This window comes from Thermobia domestica, chromosome 11 (assembly GCF_964235325.1).
Source record: "Thermobia domestica chromosome 11, izTheDome1.hap1.1, whole genome shotgun sequence".
NCBI classification, from domain to species: Eukaryota; Metazoa; Arthropoda; class Insecta; order Zygentoma; family Lepismatidae; genus Thermobia; species Thermobia domestica.
In genome coordinates this window covers 230,330,550-230,353,598 of record NC_137464.1, presented here as the reverse complement: position 1 = coordinate 230,353,598, position 23,049 = coordinate 230,330,550, and the positions used below count along the sequence as shown (strand labels likewise).

Here is a 23,049-nt window from a genome sequence, read left to right as displayed (position 1 = left end):
ACAGAAGGGAGAAATTGAATTTGTAAGAAATACAATCACTGGGAAAAGGTCACTAGTGCTGTATGGTTTTAAACCTATAATGCAAGGCAGAGGAGCATGAGGAGTAGCTGTGGTTATGACAGATATATTCGGTATCTTGTTAATGCAGAGAACTAAGGTTTGTAAAATATGGTAACGCTGTACAGCAGCGGTTTTTTTACTCTTGATTTCATCATGGTTATCAAACCAAACCATTTTGGATGGGGTCAACGTAGGGATTTGAAACTTTCGGGAAAATATTTATCTTGCCGAGTCCTCTCCAACAATATATTACTTGATCTCTTTGCTATTTAAAATTTTCAAGTTGACCCCACGTACCCCTATATGGCGGTGTCTGGAGTGGACCTTTTTTTTTTTTTAGCTCAAAACTCACTCCCCTTATATATATACTTCAAAAATGTACTGCGTCATTACTATTTGGCCTAGAGCCACTTTCTTCAGTATAACAAGCCCTTTCGAACGGTATCACTCACATGTCCGTATCATAACACTAGAACCGGAAAATCGGGAAAAACACGGATTTTTTTTAAATTCCCGCCAAAACACTTTGGCTCTCTGGCCCGGGCCTGGGTTCACGTAGGGGTCTGATTTAAGAAAAAAGCACGTTGTTATGTACATAATACGTGTGCAAAATTTCAATCTCGTATCTTTAAAACTAAAGACGTGAAGTTGTTTTAAATTTGCCTTATGAAATTAAAAAAAAAAAAAAAAAACCACGCCGCTCCGCCCCCACTTGACGTTGCCAAATTGCCATCCAGTTCCAAAACGCATCTGGAGTGTTCTTTGGTCCATCCTTGACTTGACCAATAAAACAAATACCTGTTATAGAACCTAAAGAAACGGTCAAAGACGATACTACGCCATGGTAACAAAAGCTACCATAAATCCTAAAAGGGTTAATGGTGCCAAAGGAAGTTATACGATTCTGTACATGCTACATGATGCTGATATTTAAATTAAAAACTAAAAATAACAATCCCCAACTTTTTCATATTTCATTCTCCTTATATATTACAATATATATATATGGGACAATTTCCTCCGTAGTTCATACAGTACGCTTTTTCTTGCATCTCATTTTATGAAATTACATTTGAACCTTACTAATATCCTATTGTTTAGCAATGTTATAAAAAAAGACCTTTCAAATGATATGTTAAAAACTTACAGATTGGTTCAAATAGTTTTGCAATTTCATAGTCTTCCCACTTCTCTGATGAAAGAGATATATGAAAGATATGATCTCTTACTGGCATTGCTGAAAAAATAATAATAATAATAATTAATTGAATTCCTTTCATAAGAAGAAATAAACTTTGCCCGTTACCAACTTCTATATGTATACCGATGTACTGTAAGTTCGAGTCTACCTTTTACATTAGAAATAATTGGTATATCTGAAAAATGCCGACTGAGTTTCTGACATTTTCAGATAGGCAAATTCAACCATTGGCGTCATCAGAGGGACTGCGTAGGTGGTACTAAAAGTATACCATGTCTCAAAAGTCCGGTAACACTTTTCTTAATTTATTACACAAAAACTACACGTGATATAGCTGTCGCGTATGTGTCGTATGAAAGAGTATCTCAATTTTTATTTTTTAATGTATGAGTTCACAATACCTCTATATGTTAACCATGTGTAACACGCCATACGTCTAGACGGTAATCAAATTCTTGCCATACTCGTTGGAGCATATCCTGAGAGACAGTGGTAGCAACTTCTTCAATCCTGCGCTTGAGTTCTTCTACATTTTCTGGTAACAGTGGCACATACTACCTTTTATGTAACCCCATAAAAATAAGTCACAGGGAGTTAGATCCGGGGGATCTTGGAGGCCACGTGCCGGAACACTGATAATTTTTCCCTGCTCGCCCTATTTAGCATTGAAGTCACTCATAGTTCAGGAATTCACGAACGTTGTGATAATAATGATGTGTGGCCCGTCATGCTGGAACAGAAAATTGTTAGCATCTTCTTGCATGTGTGGGAACAACATGTTACTAAAAGAAAATATGAAAACATGCTACTAAAAACAATGCAGAAAGAACTGTGCAAGGATTTTGTTATGGACATAAACTGCAAAATGACTAACTTGAAAGTGTGTTGCTTGGTTGCCTTTGCAGAAACACAGTTGAAACAAACAATTATGTTTTAGAGGTTAGAAATTTTAACTTCCATCTCAATGTTTTAATTGCTTATTATTTTTTGTTAATGGCAAGTGAGAAATATTTATTTTGTTTTGTTTCTATCAAAATAAAAATCTTGTGGGTGCGCGACACCCACAAGATTATTTGTGTCAGTGCTGGAGCCCCGGAGCACCCACGTAGTCGGCACTCATGGCTCAAAGTACCAAGGGTTCCAAGATAATATGAATTAAATGATAATATGAATATGAATAACATGAATAATGTTGTAAAAAAATTAGAATAACATCACTGATTAAATCTCACATAAAGACAGGAAACGATATTAAAATTGCCAAATTGATTTGAAGGCAAGCTCAGAGACACAAATTTCTATAAATGGAGACACAAATTTGAGACTGCAGATTTCTTCATGTGTACTAGCAGCGTTAGTTGCAACACTTATAACCAGTATTATGACCACTACAATTGCTACTAATCAAACGTATACTGCACCGAACTAATCAAAATAACATCACGAAACTTTAGTGATTATACACAATGCCTACTTAAATGTAAATATAAATAAATAATCACTGCTGAAGAATGAGTTCTGTTCTCCGGAACAGTTTTGTGGAAACAACTAACAGATCATTTTCAAATTCATCTGTAAAAAACTTTATGCAACTACAAGTTCTGTTGAAATTCTATAATTATAAATCTTTCATTACACTCGCTCGCCATATGCATTACTGACTGGTATAGCGAGAACACATTGCATTATTTTGAACAAGCTTGGTGCAACTGCTTTCCTAGAAAAATCAGTTCATGTTTATTTTTCATTTTTATTATTTTTATTATTATTTTTCATCATAATTATTTTTCTTCTTCCCAACAAGTGCTGATATTATAGACTTTAAAACATAAAACATTATTTCCATCGAAACTGATTTTAAGTTACATCTCTATCTTCTTTAAATCATCAATGTATTGTTGCCGTACGATAATTCAAACAGTACAACACATAAGACATAATACTTAAATAATTAATTACTGGTCATTTAATGTTTTTAAAACTCGTAGATTTAGTTTGTCAGTTCGTAGGCTCGTAGAATGTACTTTGTACCCGGGGACTCCAGTCCGCCTTAGGAGATCTGGCAACCCTAAGTAGGATCTCTCTGATGGATAGGAAAAACAGTTTTCAAAGACACTGAGAGCAAGCTATTACCAACGTTTTCAGTTATAAATATTCCAATCTTTTTCTCGTTGATTGTACCGTAATTATAATTGAAGAGTCCAGGGGAAAAGTGAGGATGTCCAATTTTGGGCAAAATTTAGATTTTCATGCCATCTTGGAGAGCAGACTATAAGTAGGCTCATTCAATATATCAAAGAGGGGGAAAAGGCTTACGGTTAGCCTGCTATAGCCGTTTAAAAAATACTTGTAAAATAGAAGTGGGTATCATCATAGCAAGAAGGGGATATTCATTTTACTCTTATTTTTCTGCTTCTTGTCGATAATGTTCAACTGTGTTCATGTTTTAGTGTCGACTGATGATACAGCTAAATATAGCTTCAACAATCTATTTATTTTAAAAAAAGAAAATAGTAAAACAAAATTTCTCCCAATATCTATCACCTTGAACTCTTCTGTGACTCTTGCAGTAGTCAGAATAAGAATTACACTTTATTCAGATGCCTTCATTACATTCCACATGAAAGACAGAGGTTCATTTCTGTTCAGATAACATTCCCAGTTCGTGGTCATTCCTACCTTGAACGTGATAAGAACATGGGACTGGTGAACATAAAATCATGAGCTGAAATACCAGTGGATTGGAATAATGTGCTCAAAGGCAGAAGAGTGAAACCTACACCATTTCAAGTAGGTGAATTTGACAGTTCCATGATTCGAAATTGGATATTATTCTTACAGCCATTGTACTTGAGAAAATGCTCATTTCACTCTAGGCCAATCATGGAGTTTCGAATATAAGAGTCACCCAAGATTTGTGATGCATAGGGACACTTATAATGGACTTCGGTTTTCTTTTGTGATTAGCCTACTATTAAGAAATGTCCCACCAAAACCAGATTTATTGGAGGGAGAATTCTTACATCCAGAAATGACTCGCGTTTGAAAGCTGGACGCTTACACCATAAATTATATTAATGTTATAATTTACTATAATAAAACTTCGCAATAATGCGCAAAGGCTTGCATATACATTACTATGAAGTAAGAAGAAAAATCGAATGGAAAGAAGGTCCATATTCTGAAAATCATAGTACGCATCCGTGATATTGTTCTCTCACGGACATGCATGCAATACAGGTATATTCAATGAATTATTATATATTAAATGAGTTAAAAATATATCACTCTTGCCCTAGAACCTGATTTTTAAAATTCGAATGTCGTCAAACTTGCTTAAGCAACTGCAGCTTTCCGTAAGCAATGTCAGATAGTCGTTTATGCGACGTTAACTATCAGGTCAACAAAGTCAATGAACCTTTGTACCCCACTTGTTTTCCTTGCTCCACTCTCCTATACTTGATACTGATTCAAGGTTAAAAGTACATTTCCAAAATTTTCATTGTACATTAAAGAACTATGTCAAATCGGTTGAGAATAGTTTGAATAGAGTGCTATGATCAACATCATAAGTATTGGTGTGATTCACAAGATCTTTTCCTCTTTCTTAACGGGAAGTTGCCTATTTCGGAAGAAAAATGGCAGAATCTGCAAGCTTTGAAGATCTTATGCAGCCCAGATGCTCAAACTTTCTATATGGAACTCCCAAAGAAGTAATTAGCGGAATAAAGAGAATAAAAATGACAAACGAAGAAAGCAATCTATTTTTAATAATATTGTTTATAATTTGAAAAACAATCGCCTCTTTTCGTCATTGTTTTGCCTGCAATAGACCTGTTTTCAACCAGCACAAACCAATCTCATGTTAGTTCTTTTGTATTCTTTTACTTACAATAGTATACTTTGAGCATAATATTTTGCAAGCTAATTCCCAATATAGTAACGAACTTGTAAACCAAATTTGAAGCATTTTCTACGATTAGTTTCGGAAATGAAATGTTTTGAACTTTAAAACTTGTTTCCTGAAACCTTAGTAAGAAATGGACATCCCCCTTTTTGCCCTGAACTCTTCAGTTTTGAAAACGTTGTTCTTTTAGTTAAGGTGCCCTTAATATCAAACTTACCTTATCAACATAAATATACGCAATCAACTATTAGTAATTACCTAAGACTAAATATTTTATAGATCAACAATTTATGCTATAAATTTCTAAATTGTTTCCGTCATTACGAAGCGGAATTACATAAAAGAATAGATATAAGTGGATAAATATAGTAAAATTTTACTTACGATCCTTTTCGCTAAGATTTATATGATCAATGTCTCTCACTTTGAACAGAAATATTCTGTAATAATAATAAAGAAATCCTTAGATAAAGTAAAATGTAAAAGTTATTTTTATAATTACTTATTTACTTATTTCCATTGATAAGTATATAGAATATACTATTTGTGAAAATTGAAACATCACGAGAGATACGTTGAATGAAATCAGATTTACACAACAGATTCACTAAATGCCTATACGGAAATGATTACGATTTCAGAAACATATAATACCTCTAACCTTTATAAATTAGTATGAAGAGAACTCTCCATGGGTTGAAATCAAAGCCTCTATACGTAGTGCCATCGAATCGAACAACTGTTGGGCCTATCCCAAAAAAAATCACCTGCCACACTGCTTGCATTTGAGCCCACAGAACATGGATACCATCTACAGGAGAGCATGACGAAAAAAGATGCATACTAGCAATAGCCCATACATATTCGATGGGCGATATGTAAAGTGATCTTGCAGACTACAGAAGCAGCGCTACCCTTTCGTGAATTCAGGAATATGTGTGTCGGACGGGCATTATCGTGCTAAAATACGGCGTCCTGAGTTACGTGAGGGTTGAATGTGACGTCGGTCCCTGATGTAGAGCCCACTAGTGAAGTTGTCCTCTATGCATAGCAGCCCAAAGAAGAACTCACACCATCACACCATAAGTACGACCGCTATAATGTTCGAAATTACAGGGTTGCAGATTGCGTTCACAACAGATCATTGTAGGTCAGATTGAAGCGGTGCAAGAACATTGTTGTCTGCCACTCTGCACGATAGTGGTGTGTTCCCCTGCCTGTCGTACGAGGCTTATTTTTTAATTAAGACCGTTTGCTCTCACGTAAGCAACACTGCGTGTTTTGCGACTTGTACATGTGCGTTAGTTACTGACATGTCTTGCACGTAAATAGATTCCATTTGTATGTTATGAAACACTTCGTATAGTTGTGGTGAACAATTGAAATGGTAGGTAATTGAAAATTCAGCTGAGTGTGAGATATGACGAGTGATCAGGTTTCTGACCGCTACAAATGTGAAAGATACAGACATTTATCGCCAGTTACCTGAGGTGTATAGTGAGAATGCCTTGTGTAAACGCAAGATGCTTAAGTGAGTACGTCTGTTTAAGGCCGGTCGCACGAATGTTCAGGACGAATAACGTTCAGAATTATTCACTGACAAATTTGACAGAGAGCAGATGGACCACCCTCTTTACAGTCCAAATCTCGCTCCTATCGATTATCACCTATTCCTACACTTGAAGAGATTCCTCGCTGAGATGCGATTCAATAATCCGGATGAAGCCAAACCTACCATAAAGGATTAGCTATATGAGCTGGCATCAGATTTCTTTGATGGTCTACAAAACTCATCTACAGCTACGCCAAGTGTCTGAAAAACTATGGAAAATACGGTGAGAAGTAACTAAATGTACACTTATGAACAGGCGCAAAGGTAATTACATTTCTTCCATTTTTTTTTTTTTTTTAATTTCAAAACGGCCCCTGATTAAAAAAAAAAGAGAAACACGCCTCATAACCTAAATACTTTGTACTTCTGGATCAATGGGAGCCAACGTACAACGCACAGGCACCCTTACCGCCAGTTCAGTGTTCAGCAGATGCTATCAAGCTGTTCTTTGTTGTTCAAAATTTCTACACATGAATCACTAACCTGGCGATTCGAGAATAAATTTCACGGTTAGAGAAGCCGCCTCCCCATAGGTTACCATGCTGCCTCGTTCGAGCGCTGTCGTATTTATATTTGGCCTTTTGTCATCCAGAAAGCATAATGACGTTTATTCGTTTTTTTTTTTTTTTTCGCTTTTCCTCGCTTCCCGAGTTCCATGTAATGTCACAGTACTACTTGCAGTATTAAACAAAAATGCGTATTTGAACCTATGTGTGCACAATCCCGCAGAAATTGCAATCTTATTGTACAAATCCTCTAAGTTTGGAGACATTTCTATTGTTCTTCTGGGTGCAATTTTCGCAAACAGTAGGTACTTTAGTGCATTACAGTAGTCCATTTAAGTCTTTACTTGTACGACAAGCATAATTCCATATTTTTCATTATTGATTTCAAAGAAATCTAAAAACTACAACATTTTCTTTTCTTTTTTTTTTAAAAAAAAACTATGGAAAGAGCAACTTTACTGAACTACAAAATATCTATGACAAATATTTTCCAGAACGACGTCCGGGTTCGTTCCAATATAACTAAACCACTGTGTATTGGAATCAAATCATCAAAACTTGACACGTGTAAAACGGGATTCCCTGCAAGTTGAGATAAATGCTACATGACTAATGGAAGGGAAATCATTACTTAAAAAAAAAAAAAAACTGTAAGTGCTACTAGCTTAAAGTGGATGTTGGTCACGAGAATATCAAAATCTGACCTCAACCATGTATTACACTCGATTTACAACAAACACTTTCGGTCAGTTTTTATTTTTCATTTTTCTTTTAGTATCCTTTAGCCAACTTTTTTTTTTTTTTTTTTTTTTTTTTTTTTTTTTAAAGTAAAGAGAGCAGGCATTTGAATGTTTTGGAACCATAACTATATTGTAAGTTTCGCTGTAACGATATCCACTGAACTGTATTTCTTTGTTCATAATTTCCGATGACTGATAATTACAATTTCGTCTATCATTAATCATTTCTTTAAAATAGTTGCAGTTAAAATGCTTAAAATACTATTCTGACATAGTAAGATATTGACAAGTGATATAGTTTCAATGATAAAATTAAGTACATTTTAAGTACATTAGGTACATTAACTATATTGTTCTGAGAAAGACACTCAACCATGGGATTTTTTTAAAAAAAAATGTATTACGGTAGTGTTTCCAAAAGTCAATTTTATGTTCTACAAGTATTTTAGGAATAATGTCTTTTCAATATAACCAAAGTATTATGGATATTTAAAATTTTTCTGATTTGTGGAAAATGTTGAATTTGCTTTCTAATTTACTCAAAAGTAAAAATTTTTTAAAAATTTCGTTTATCATTATCATTCTCCAAGCCGCTCATTTCTTATCAAAATAAACAAAATCAGCATTAAATAATGATCTATGTCATTTGAGTAAGAATGAGATTCAAATAACTGATGTATACATAAAAAAAAACTACCTACAAGAAATTCGAGGATTTAAAAAATTCTCTCCGCAAAGTATTAGAAAAAGTATTTTTAAACTAATGGAAGTTACAATATAGTTAGAATAGTCCTAGATAATGATATTTTTTTTTTTCAAATAATTAATTTTATTTATTTGTTTGTCATCTATTTTTATCTCCTGCTTTTATCATTATTGTTTACTTCGTCTACCTTTTGGTATTGTGTTACAATTTTATCCGATTTTAGGTTTCCTCTTGAGTGTTACTCTATTGATGATCTTTATAACTAGACAAATAAGAACGTTGTTTAATCCTTTAATTGACAAGCACTGAGAAACTCCCGTAAAAATGTTTTCGTTTGTTTTTATTGTTGAAATATGTCTTTCTGACCATGATTTCATAATTTTTAAACTAATTTTGCATTTTGGATACAAAATACAGGATGTTTTATTTCCAAACAACATTGCCCTAAAATAGCTATTCGTGTATTCCTACTGAGCAACATTGCTCGCAATATGGTCCATTATAATTAGGAATATTTTTAAGAAGGAGTCGTTAAGAGCTGTTTTGTAGAAATATCTTCCTATGGTACAAGAAACCACAAATAAAACAAACTTCCTCGGAACTCAGAAAATAAAGTTTTTGCGGTGTTGAATTTAACTGTCCTCTGTTAACGAAGATTACAACTATTTAAACGAGTAAACTACCAATCACGTATATGAATGTTGTATGAAGGCAGTAATGCCAATTAAATGATCACTGAAATTATCATTCGTGTTTGTAATGCTATACAAAGCGATGTTGCTTGTAAACAACAGAACCAAATAAAGTGTTAAACAACGTAAGACCTCCATTGTAACCCGAAATATATTTCTATTCTTCGTCTTTTTTTCTTAAACGATTTGACAATCGTCACCATCGGTAGACAGATTTAGAAAAATAAGAATCACGAATAGCATGCGCTAACAATCACCTGTCTCATTGTTGGGAGATGAAATTGATTTAATTTCAAATTCTCCCTTCTTCCCTCTTATTGTGTCTCATATGTCACAACTTGTATTTCAACAAATCCTATCATTTTCTAATAGGCTCCGTTGGAAACAAAACTTAATTCCCCTCATTTAATAAACAACCTTCGACATATCAAGTATATAAACTTTCTTTTGATACATATTCATATACACAGATAGACCAAAAAATAATAAAACAATTGGAGCAACAGTATATATACATATCAACAATATAAAAACCCCTAAAATATAATTTACCATCGACCACAACTATTTCTCAAACAGAAGCTTTCACCAGACATTATTCACTTTTAAAAATCACGTCAAGAAAACACAGATACAGGGAAACAATTACACAATGAAATTCATGTTTGTGAAAGTCAGCAGTAACACAAAATTTAGTGAATTAGTGGACCTAAAATCTCGTCATGCAGCCATAGAACAAACACTTGCAAATATCAAACTTCCGTACACTATTCTTTGTTTAAATATAAAGAACACAATTGAAAAATAACATAACAGTGGAAGAAAGAAAACAGACTGCGTACAGGAAAACTTTATATTGTAATATTTCAGACATTACAAACCCAAAGCCCTGGGGCAAACTTCAAGGTTAAAAAAAAAAAAATACAAATTATATAGCAACTCTCTTTAAAATCAGCCTCAAAAACTACCCGACTCGTTGCTGTAATGAGGCGGTGGGAGATGGAAGTCATATTATGTTTCAATGTAATTTAATGACAATTTATCGAAATAAATTTTTATCGACATTCCATAATGTACAAAGACAGAGTATATATTCTATACAAAACATACCAGCACCAAATAATTATGAAGTCAATTAAGAACCAACTATGTATCAACAATAGAACAATGTAATATTAAAGGGGGTAAACTTAGGAAACGGAACAATTCAAATAAAACATATATAAATAAAACCAAAAGTCAAAACCGGTGAATAAAAAGAGACAAGGGCAAGGCAAATACAGAACAAGAAAAACAAGAAACTGAAAAACAAGAAAAACTGAAAAACAAGAAAAGAATTATACAAGTTAACCAAGAAAGAAAAAAAAAACAATATTAGTGCAAAAGGCAACACGAATAAAAGTTTGAGCCAGAATTACAAGTTGTTCCTTTAATCCAGAAGAAGTTTTATGTAGACAAAAAAGTGTTTTTATTTATGAAACTAGCCTTATTTATATAGATTTTTATATGTATTTGTCTTTCTAGAGTTTGTAGTAACAATGATTTAATTAGTTCAGATTTGGGCAAAGAACCCAAAAATATTATAGAACACAGATTGTTTAGTTCAATACATTTGTCCTTTAAGAGTGTTATAAAAAAAGGACGAAGGGCCGTGGTGGCTTAGCGGAAAAGTGCTCACCTCTGGTGTGTGGGATCCCTCGCTCCCGCCTTAAATGCCGATGGGCTTTGTTTGTGGGTTTTTGGGGGTTCTTCCATTTCCTCCCACTTTTGTCATTTCACAATTATCATCCATTTTATTATCATCGTCTCCTTTAGCTTCGGTGCGTAATCATGGAGCTTTAAAACAAAAGAAAAAAAAACAGAAGAAAAACGCTTCGCAGCACGCTTGTCCTTAGAAGTAATAAAATGATTAAGTGTGACGTGTTTGATCTCAGTTGGTACAGAGGACACGATGGAGATGTGATACATATATGATGTAGTTGCGGAGGGGCACACTAATCCAGTTAGTGTAAGAACACCCTTGCATTATAAGATGTATGATGTATGTCTTTCACTTAGATGGAAAATTACCGCATATTATCCGAAAGCAATTATAGATGATTACATTTTGGAAGGCTATGTAAGATGCTAGAGGGTTACATTAGTTAACAAGCCAAATGGGTGTTAAGTTATGTAGAGACATAATACCCGTACGGATTTACCGCGAAAAAAGCTGATGTAATTAAAAGCAAATGCAATATTTTACATTAGCCTTTCTCACTAGTCTAGTGACTACAGCATGCTCCTTTGGGTTCAAAAGCAACCGGAAACCATATATGGAGATTTGGCCTAAATTTAGTTATTAAAAAATGATAAGCAAATCATGTGCCATGGTGCAATAATTGAGAAAAGCAAAAAGCAGTATCTAAAATATTGACGTTGTCATCATAGAATAGATATTAGCCTTACCGTATCAGTAAGTTTACGTCTTCTACTTAAACAGAAAACGAATTTTTTAAAACCAGTTTTTCAGCAGATACAGTCTTTTGTCGTTGGACGCCAGACGTAATCTCGCGGGAAAGCACTGAAAAATGTGAACGTATTATGGTGATTCAGAATACGTCTTAAACTGAGGTCCAAGTCTCATATAGCTTCGGTGTTGAAACAAAGACACTAAACGAACAAAAAAAAAAAAATAAAAATAAATTTTAAAAAAAACACTAAACTTCCAAGATCCGTAGAAAGAAATGGACAGAGGCAACGCCTAAACAGATACCAATCATTTTTCGATATATATGCGGTAGTCACTAGACCAGTGAGGAAGGCTAATGTAAAATATTGCATTTGCTTTTAATTACATCAGTTTTTTTTCACGGTAAATTCGTACGGGTACTATGTCTCTACATAACTTCACACCCATTTGGCTTGTTAAGTTAACTAATGTAACCCTCTAGCATCTTACATAGCCTATATATGTCAGCCATAGCATATATATATCTCATATATATGTCAGCCTTGTAGGAGTATCGCGCAAAGAATTTCTTTCATATCGAATATAGGAAAACTATTTAAAGAAACAACTGCTTGATTTAATATGATAATATGATGCACAATGAATATTTATTTGAAAAAGTACCCACTCTAAAAGCTCTCATAATTAACTACTTTTAAACGTTTCGACACAACGTTACTATCTTCCTCAGCACATATCCATTCAGAAAACTAATGTTGTCTGTGGAAATATATTCCCATTCATTGTCTTCTTTCAAATATCATTAATATTCTTACTTTCAGTAGTCATCCATAAAATTTTCCTAGTACCTAAATACTCGGGAAAAAATTATATTCGGAAAAAGATAATAAACAGAATGCAGATAATTTTCTGAAAGAATATGTGCTGAGGAATGTAAGAACTTTTCGCCGAAACATTTAGAATTATCTAATTTTGGGGGCTTTTAGAGTAAGTACTATTTTCAGTAAATATTCTTTAAAGAAAGTTTGGCCGCATCGGTTTAACTTCTTTAGCTTTTGAAAATTTAAGTACTAGTGACAATAAGATGATTTTATGTCAAGGATTATTAACGTATTTCTGTATTTTGTATTACATTGAACTATTGATCTATTGTGTACCTTTATAAAACTGCAAAATATTAGCTTTTATGAGAAAATCGCATTTGATGATTCACAGCTCATTGAAAATCGAATCAGTCTTATTTACTCACAATGTGTTTGAAAAAACTACTTATGGAAGACAGTTTTTACTTTACACTGCCTTTAGCATAACGTAAACAGGTAAATGTTCATCCTGAAAGTAGGTGCAGTTTCGGCGATACAAACTTATTACCATTATTATCCCACATACTCAGTAGTAATTAAATGCAACATACAGTGTTATTCAAATACAGTCTTTAATTTTAACTCATTTATTTTACGAATGTTTCTAAAATTAATTGGAGAAAAGAAATCACTTACTTATAGTACAAGAAACTAAAAGAAAAACTCACTTATTAATGAACTGCTTTGTATAAGGCGATTCTGTAAGTAGGACTTCTCCCTTTTCTACTCTGACATCTAAAAAAGAAATATGGAACATAATCAGTGTCTGTATGTTCATGGTTATTCTCAATCAAAAATGCAAAGTTGAAAAAGGAGCATATATGGATCCACAGCCAGGAAATTTTTGAAGGAAGAGACACAATTAATTTTCTCGAGATTATTGAATACTACTACTATTACTACTACTACTACTACTACTACTACTACTACTCATAATAATAATAATAATAATAATAATAATAATAATAATAATAATAATAATAATAATAATAATAATAATAATAATAATAATAATAATAATAATAATTCATCAACAGATTGTGTTGTCTTGTTTCTAACAATCATAAAAAGAGAACAAAAGTGCAATTATACTGATATCAGGTAAGCATACTTTTTATTTCTTGTATGTAGCATATTGCACTTTATCAATTTCATACTTCCGACCCGACTTCCCCCCTCCCCGCGCTCTTTCCTTGGAATACTTACGTAAGTTTCCCTTATTTTATCACGTAAATAAGTTTAATATTTATTTGTAACAGAATAGTGATCTCTGTACTTTGCTGTTACGATGTGATGCTATAATAATTAAAATAAGAATTGCTGTTTCTTGGTCAGTAACTATTAGACTAAAGTAAATAGTGGATATTTTTTATTTTTTCCATGTTAATACTTATTCAATGCTGTACTTTTTTCTTCCACCACTATATTCATTTAAAATTCGAGAAAAGAGGGTTAAAAGTTTACAAGTTACTGTATGAAATGGCTAATAAACATGTATGTATATAATAATGGAATTTCAAGAAGAAATTTCAAAGTGAAAGTAGAAAACATTGAGGAAATATAAAAGATTGTATTATTCATTTTATATTATGAACACGTTTGTCGTTGTTCTTTACAATACAACTCATTTAAAGACAGCATATAATTTTAAGTATTACTATCAACATTAAAATAATGAAATCTGTAATCAATATGTAAAAGAGTAATGCTACTGGCTAACTAAGTGATACTCGGCTTGTATAAAAACAAAGGAGCGCATAATTCTAAAAACAACCTTGCATCTCTTACTCCGAGCCTATTTAGGGTTCCATCCATTTCCACAATAAGAATATGATACTCTGAGAGTGATCATGTGCAAAATGTGATATACGAAGAAACTATCACTTCTAAACCATTACATAGAATGTTCCTTGTCCTGATTTTTTTTTAAAAAAAGCACCAAGTATTGCGGGAATCACACTTGTTAACAAATTGCAACACTTAGATACAAAACATAATCACTTTCTTGAACTCAAAATTCCTTTTAGTAAGAATTTATAAAAAAAAAACGCTTCAATATCACTTACTCTAAAAAGTGACTCTCAAAAAATACTAAGTTTAGTAACGGTTATTACCTTTCGCATAATAACTCTTCTATAACACTTGTGTCCCCCTATAAATTCTCCATTGCTATAAAGAATTGCTACAACTATTGCTAACAGTCACTTTTGTGGACAAAGAATAATCTACATAATTTTCATGACAATCAACAGCCTATACAATGGAATAGAAATGATAGTTTCTTCTTACATCGCATATTGCATGTGACCATTGTTTCAAAGTAGACAGTAATATCTTGAAACAAGAACCCTAAACAGGATCAGAGCAAAAGGTGAAAGGTAAGATTTTATTTTTAGAAATATGCACCCAAGAGATTATGTCAGTAACTCGGATTACATCTTCAAAACCCTTTGACCAAATAAGATAGAATTTTCTCCATACTGTTTTCTTAACTCTAGTTGCTCGTAAAGAAAACCATTTAAAAATTCAATTCGAAAACGTGCTCAAATGTGAGTTGCATCTTTTCACTGGCCAAACATAACTTTTGAACTCTTGGACATAAAGCAAGAAATTTGGTACATGGAACATTTTAATGCAGAAATACTAGTATGTTATTGACTTGCACAAATTCAATTTGGTGTACCCATGGGGTCGTAGAGAAAGGATTTCGAGTACTTTCGTATATTTCTGTTCCATGCAAAACGACTTCTTTTTCATCAGGATATTAATTCAGGATAGTCTATATCATATTGAATAATTTATAATTTAACTTCCTTAGGAAAGAGGAAAAATAAAAATCTTATTTCATATAAATAAAAAAGTGATCCTCTTTGCTAGCCTAATGGCTACCGCGCGCGCCTTTGATATGTAGGATCTTTAGTTTGATTGTCAGTTGGAAAACCTTGAAATTTGAACGCATTTCGGTGGTTCGGATTCCACTTTAAAAATTTAGGTTTCATTCTTCAATAGCCTCGACACTGAAAATAGAGGCTAAACTCCAAACAACTATTCAAATAATATTGTCAATAGTAAATTACTACTGGATTAGAATATGTTTTAGAATTATGACAGATCATCATTAGAAGCAGATTTAATTAGCCTAGATTAAAAAAAAAAAAAAGAGATCCAATCAGGAGAAAATTTACTGTTATTAGGCCCGTAAATTATTTATTGTAGCTTTGGAAAATTCAAAATTGCTAATAAAACTCCAACTGACCAAAGCAGTGTATATATTTTAAAATTATATATCTGTGTTACAGTTTCGGCTACATAACATAACCTTCCTCAGACGAATTATCTATGTAACATAGATATATACTCTTAAAATATATACCTAGGTATACTGCTTTGGTCAGTTGGAGTTTTATTAGGCCCGGCATTTCTTCTGAATTGTTAGACAACTAGCACAAAATCTGGTAAAGGGGCTTTTTGCTACAACAAATATCATATTCAATACTGCGAATTCCGCAAATTCTACCCCAAAATGGGAAGAAAAAGAACTTTTCGCTGATATGTTTGTTTTGAACTACTGGATATAAAAAATACGAAATTTGTTATTTCTTCTCTCTTCATTGAATAATACATTCATTTGTGCGAAGTCGATTGGAGGAAACAGGAAGAAATTAACAGAAGAGAATAACTTTCCTAGTATTATGCGCTTCTTTTAAACTCAGTGGATGACCACACACACAATTTTGTACAAGGGGCTTCTTGCTACAATGATGCAAATATTTTTAAGTATGTAGTACGAGTTCTGGAACTTTCATTTCAAAGGAGGAAGGGGGCACGAAGACAATTTACAATTATCACGTATTTTGAACTATTTAATAAAAATACTTGAAGTTTATTACATGTGGGCTTTTGTTTTAGAGAATATGAATCTGTCAATCATCCTTATTCAAATGCAACACAAGCAGAGGGCAGGAGCTGATTGACGGTGTTATTCTGAACTAATATTCATAATATGAGGAAATTTTGCTTCTAGATTGTGATCCTTTAAGAGTGTATGAATATACTAATCACTATGAATTTAATATGAAAAAGATTAAATGAAATCTTTCAGTTTAACGTCCCACGATTATGCCCTTTGGCTAAAGGGGACGATGATTAAGGCAAGTGAATGATGACGGAAGAATTGGTAGAATCAGGAAGTGGAAGGAAACGGGAGTACCCGGAGAAAACCCACGGACACGGTGTTGTTAACCACAAACTTACTTGGCCGGGTATAATCAGGGCCCCCACGCACCAGGGGTAAGCGCTCTACCACTGAGCCACTGTACCCTCAATTTAATGATTGATGTAAGATGGGGGGGGGGGGGACCGAGATGAAAAATACTGACAATAGTCGTCAACTAGTTAATTTTGATTAGTGATCTGTGTAGCATGGGACGATCCTCCCGCTTATGGAGGGCGAAAGTGATTTCACTAGTCCAGTTAAGGACGAGATAATGCGTCAATTCGTTTGGGTGAAGCTCTAGTTAGCACGAGAGTTAACTCGGTGAGAAAGAGGGAAGTTCAGGAGGTAGGAATGAGGCAATCTACTATTTTTAGGACACATGAGAACAATTTAGCTAAGTTTCAATTTTAGAAATATCCTTTGCGAGCGACTTTGGATAAAAAAAAAATAATAATAATAATAATAACTTTAGGAAAAGTAAGGAGTTCTACGAGATGTATTTTGTCTCCGATTTTCTAGACAGATCCCAGCTTTAAAGAAAATTATTTATAGGCAAACTTGGGAAAAATCATTTAAAAGGGGGGAGGATAACAATTTGGTCCATTAATCTCCATAAAATGAGGTGAATCTATCATTTTCGGAAATAAGAAAGTGATTTGGACAGAGTTCCCCTTTTGGAAAAAGCTATGCTGAATTTACTTTTAGAAGTTTCGAGCTCTAGTTAATTGAAATTTGTGTCAGCGGGTTTTCTCAGCCAAACGATGTACACGTATAAGTATTTCTATGCACACAAAGTAAATAGATGATCAATCAGCTACTTACCACAATATCTTGCCATAGCTATGAAACATAATCCAGTAATATAAGCATCATAAGCAGCTTCATGGTATTTCCTTTCATTTACATTATAGCCCATACTACGTTTCGATGGGTCTAAAATACAAAGAAAATGTAAACAAATCATATAGATAAAGATATAGATATGGATACATATATACTTCTAGTAATTGTGCTATTGTACAAGCAATAATATTGATGTATTGATGGTAGTCAAGGGAAGATCATGACACAAATTCATCTAAGCCCCTGTATAGTCATGAGTTCACAATCTGAAAGTGGTCACTCTCTAAGCCAAGAAAGGAGAAAATCTTGTATATGTTTTAGCTAAATTTCTAATATTATTTATCATGCATAATATTTTAAAGTAAGAATCCTATCAAATGTTAAGTTGAGATTGAACTAAAGCCCAGCACGAATAGAAAGAGGTGTTTCAAGGTGGTGAAGGTAGTAGGAATCCTTACTTTATCTTTAGAAAGATGAAGCGAAATTTTTAGCCAAAGAAAATGGATAATAAATGCAGACCAACAACGACAAATAAATAAATAAATAAATTAATTAATTAAGATTCACAGACACGATGTTGTCTACCACAAACTTATATGGTTTTGTTCTTTAGTAGTAATTCCTTCTAATAAAGAACAGAATTTCTCTTTCAATCTTGTGTTCTGTTTCCTTTTATCTAAATGTCCGTGTATCGCGCAACATACCTATTATTTAAACAGAATCTCTGTTGTGCTTATGAACTTATACTGTTCCTTTTTATGATTTACTTTTTACAGAGGAACCATATCAGCAAGTAATTTTGCACCACACACTAGAGACCTGCACGGGCCAATTTTTTCGGCCCGAGCCCAATCCAGCCCGAATGTACCTAGGCCCGGCCTAGCCCGGGCCCGAAAAATTTTGAAGATTTTCGGCCCGAGCCCGGCCCGGCCCGATAAGTTTTTTAAAATTCTTGGCCCAAGCCTGGCCCGGGCCCGATAAATTTTAAAAGTTTCATTTTGTAACATTTTTCACGGGCACACTTCTTCAACGTTTGCCTTTATTCTAATTATCGTTTAACGAAAGTCAATAATTATTAAAGAATTGCAATTAATCGGCCCCAGCCCAGCCCGACCTGAAGAAAAATCAGTGTCGGCCCGCCCAAGCCCGGCCCGGCTTAAAGAAAAAACAGAGTCGGCCCGCCCAAGACCGGCCCGCGGGCCGGGCCGGGCTTCGGGCCTCGGGCGGAGCCCGGCCCATGCAGGTCTCCACCACACACTTCAAAAGTGTATATACCACATAGTGTATGGCGAATCAAAAGTATATCACGAATTGTATGGGATTTTATAATAGTGTATAAAATTTAAGATCTTTGTAGTGAAAGATTTATTTATAATACCAGTACATCATTGTAATACAAAATACTATGCTTTTTTGTTTTAATCAAGTTTAAAATGTATACTCTTTGAAGGCGAAAATGACTTAAGATTTTATGAATTCGGGAATTAACGCATTTAATTTTCTTCCCTCCAGTTTGATGACGAACATGTGCTAACGGTTATTTTAATTAACAGTCTTCAAAGAATGATGCATATAATGAACATGTTCTTTAAATAAAAGGATTTATTTCACTTCATTAGTACTTCTTCAACAATATAAGACAGAGTTGGAAAAATTATTAAGAAAGAAAATGAAATCAATCGTTTCTCTGGTACAATTTTTGGTTTAAACGATTTTTGAAAACCAGAGTAATGTAGGTCTAATTATCGGTATAAGACTATTATTTTAACCAGAATTAAACAACGTACGAGTATAAGGCAGCAAAGAAAGAGACATTTGAGTTCTGGATTATCGAAACATTTCAAATACAATAATTTTCATAACACATCATTGTAAAACTAAATTATATAAATAGAATAATAATATTGACAGGTTGGTTATTAAATATTTTTTATTCAAATAAAGAATTGCAGCAATTGAATTTAATACGGGGCCAACAGACACAATTCTGGATATTATCAAAATGTAGGAAGTCTGAGTGCTCCCAAGTACGAATCTAGGAGCTCTGAAACCAAATACCATGACAACAACATAAGTAAAATTTCATAATTAACTTACTCCAGTGAAATTACCTATAAGGGAGATCTATTTAGCGATTTTCCTTTTAATTTTGATTTTAATTTTAACTACTTTTTCTTCCGCATTCATTCAAAAACATAAAAACGAGTCATGGATTGGGTTCGATACGTCGTTCTTGTTTAGAGAAATTTACGAATAGAAGATGCTAGTATAATTCTACATATGATTCCTTTGAAACAATTTTACTTATTATTAGAAAGCTAATGCCACGGATAAATCAGAAGTGAATTATATTATGATATATTCTTTAATCTATAAACGATGCTCAGTCTTATTAATATCTACAATTATCATCATTTTTACAACTTTCTTTTAATCAACGTGTATTTGAATTAATTTATAAAATATTTTGTATATAGCTAAATGTAATACTGGTGTCTATTATTGCGTATCAAGAACAAGTTCATAACATATAGAATTAAGCTTCTAACGATATTTTTTGTCACTGAACACCTAAACTTAAAAAGAAAGTCAAGTGTAAACAATTACAACTTTTAGTTAATCACAATTGCAACCTATAACATGCGATGAGCCGAAGAATTTCAGGAGCAACTAGAATTATTAAATTTGATACCTTTCTGTTTTGTAACTCTTGTGAATCAAATTAAAATCTAATAAAACATTCTTTATTATACCACTTGCTGGTGTCAGGTGATGAGGAAACTAGTCCCTGAATATTTTCCTTTTCTAGATACAACCACACTCATGTACACCTTCGCTATAGCTACTCGCTATTGTGGGGGGCGCGGTGGCTCAGTGGTAGAGCGTTCACCTCCGGTGCTTGGGGTCCCTGGTTCATCCCAGCTCGCGCCATGTGGACTTTGTGGTGGACAAACACCGTGCTTGTGGGTTTTCTCGGGGCTCTTCCGTTTCCTCCCACTTTCTTCATTCCACCATTTCCCTCATCTCTCATTATCACCGTCTCCTTTAGCCTAACCGGCATAACCGTGGGACGTTAAACTTAAAAATTTCATTTCATTTTACTCACTATTGTATAGGAATTACGAGCCGACTTCGGGAAAATTTCTCACCCTCGTTTTGGTTTAAATAGCAGTACAACTGCCTTGAATACAAGAACAGTCATTGGTAGGACGAAGAGGGGTACCGTAACGTGGGCAAAAAGACGAAGGAAAAACAGGAGACTTGTGATCGAGTATAGGAGACAGATATATTTTCACAGCAAGTAAGTGAGAAGGTCTGGCAAGAGTTATTTTTCTCTGTCCAACCCTGTATTACATACTTGTACTTGATAGAACACATTTAAAGTCAAAATATTCATGAATATTTGTTATGATTTCACATTTACTCATTGTGAAATTCTAAGTGTGATAATAATGAGTCACACCAGACTTATAATAAACTAAGGATGTCAATAATAATAATAATAATAATAATAATAATAATAATAATAATAATAATAATAATAATAATAATAATAATAATAATAATAATAATAATAATAATAATAATAGGCCTACTTGCATTTTTCTTTATTGCTCTCGTACATAGTACAATTATAGTTTTTGTTGGTGTGTGTCTGTTTTAGACACAAAAATAGCTCTCAGAGCAAATACAAAATTGATTTTTCTGCCGAGTGGTCTAACAAGACGAAGAAGAAAAAAGAATTTTAAAAGATTAGGTTTCATCATGTGGGAATGTGAGAGTGATATTAGTATTGTATTTCTCAATTCATGGAGTTGAACTTACCTACACGTGGAACACTAAATGGAGATTCTTGCAATATTGTAAACAGTGAATCAAGCGCAGTCGAATAAACCAATGGCTTCAAATGACTTGCTAATACTTTAGTATCCAATAACCTATAAAACGAGGATGATAAACAGTTAACAAGACTACTATAGTCTATTAAAATCTATTATCATGATTTCTATTTATGTAATATTACTTTCGTGAGCCTTGTCATGTTAAATATATTAACGCTTAATATTTATTATCTACAGCGTGTTTTTTAAAAAAATGACCTGATTTTGGAAGGAAATAATTACGGAACATGGGACGTGCTGCCAAGGAAATGAGTGCTGTTTGAATGGCGTGGCCTAGAGTTTCAGAAAATTGCTGTTAGATGTCAGTCAATGCGTCTTCTCAGTTTGCAGTCAGTTAGAAGTAAGATGGCGTCCGCTCAACAGAAGGCGTTTTGTGTGCTACAGTGTCCAAAGACTGTCAGTGATTTCAGTCCAGCGTGCTTTTCGGCAGCGTTTTGGCATTGATCTGTCTGCACCCAAAACATTCGTAGTTGTTATCTCCAATTATTAATAATAATAATAGAAAAAAGACAGGATGCTTATGCAAAAGTAAGAACCCAGGTCGGCCCCACACTTCCGATGAAATAGTGGAATTTTGCTATCGTCTAGATGTTCTTCGTGCTGCTGTTGGTGGACACATATAGCATTTGTAATAGCATAGCTAAAACTTGAAGGTTTCGTAAGTATTTTGTAATTTATCCCATTTTTTAAGTATGTTTTTATCATACATATGGACTTTTAAAATAAGGTCATTCTTTTTGAAACACACTATATTTAAACTCAAAATTCCTTTTTTTATAGTAGAAGAAATATTTTCTTTTAAACAATGTCAAGTAAATTTGTTGATCATCTGCATAATTACAATATTTGTACAGATATGCTATTTTCCAGAAAATACCTCATCTAAGAAGGATGACCACCTGTGTAATATTCTGCTGCTACAGACACCAGTATTCTTTTATTCCCCTATTTAAAAAATGGAAATTACATCAAGACTTGTACAACAGACTCTGTATTCAGCGTAAACTTTAACAATACTTACATGTCTCTGTATTAAGCGAAAACCTGTTTTCAATCCAATAACTTTTAAGTTCTATGAGCTTGTAAATGCTGTAATTTTACTTCCATTAAGCAGAAATTAACGGTGAAAGTAATTATCTTGTGATGACATTCAGTTAAATACATTTCATTATAAACAAATAATAATAATAATAATAATAATAATAATAATAATAATAAACTTTATTTTACGTGCTGAGAACAACTGAAATGCAGCACTCTGGTATATTCTACAACATTAGTTTAACACTATAATATAGTAAAAGAGATAAATAATGATTAACATGAATTAATAAAAAGATAAACTCGGA

The 23,049-nt window shown here is 33.3% G+C and overlaps 1 protein-coding gene across 2 annotated transcripts in view; it reads right to left on the bottom strand.

The window, feature by feature from the left end:
- Nucleotides 1-23,049, bottom strand: part of LOC145664800 (uncharacterized) — a 77,025-nt gene that overhangs the window by 15,086 nt on the left and 38,890 nt on the right. For both annotated transcript variants that reach the window (XM_081731759.1, XM_081731758.1), the window contains exons 7-11: nt 21,624-21,736; nt 17,778-17,888; nt 13,408-13,474; nt 5,553-5,608; nt 1,208-1,297 (exon numbers count right to left, since the gene is read on the bottom strand). In XM_081731759.1, the coding sequence (XP_081587885.1) occupies nt 1,208-1,297; nt 5,553-5,608; nt 13,408-13,474; nt 17,778-17,888; nt 21,624-21,736 (437 nt within the window). The remainder of the gene's footprint in view (nt 1-1,207; nt 1,298-5,552; nt 5,609-13,407; nt 13,475-17,777; nt 17,889-21,623; nt 21,737-23,049) is intronic.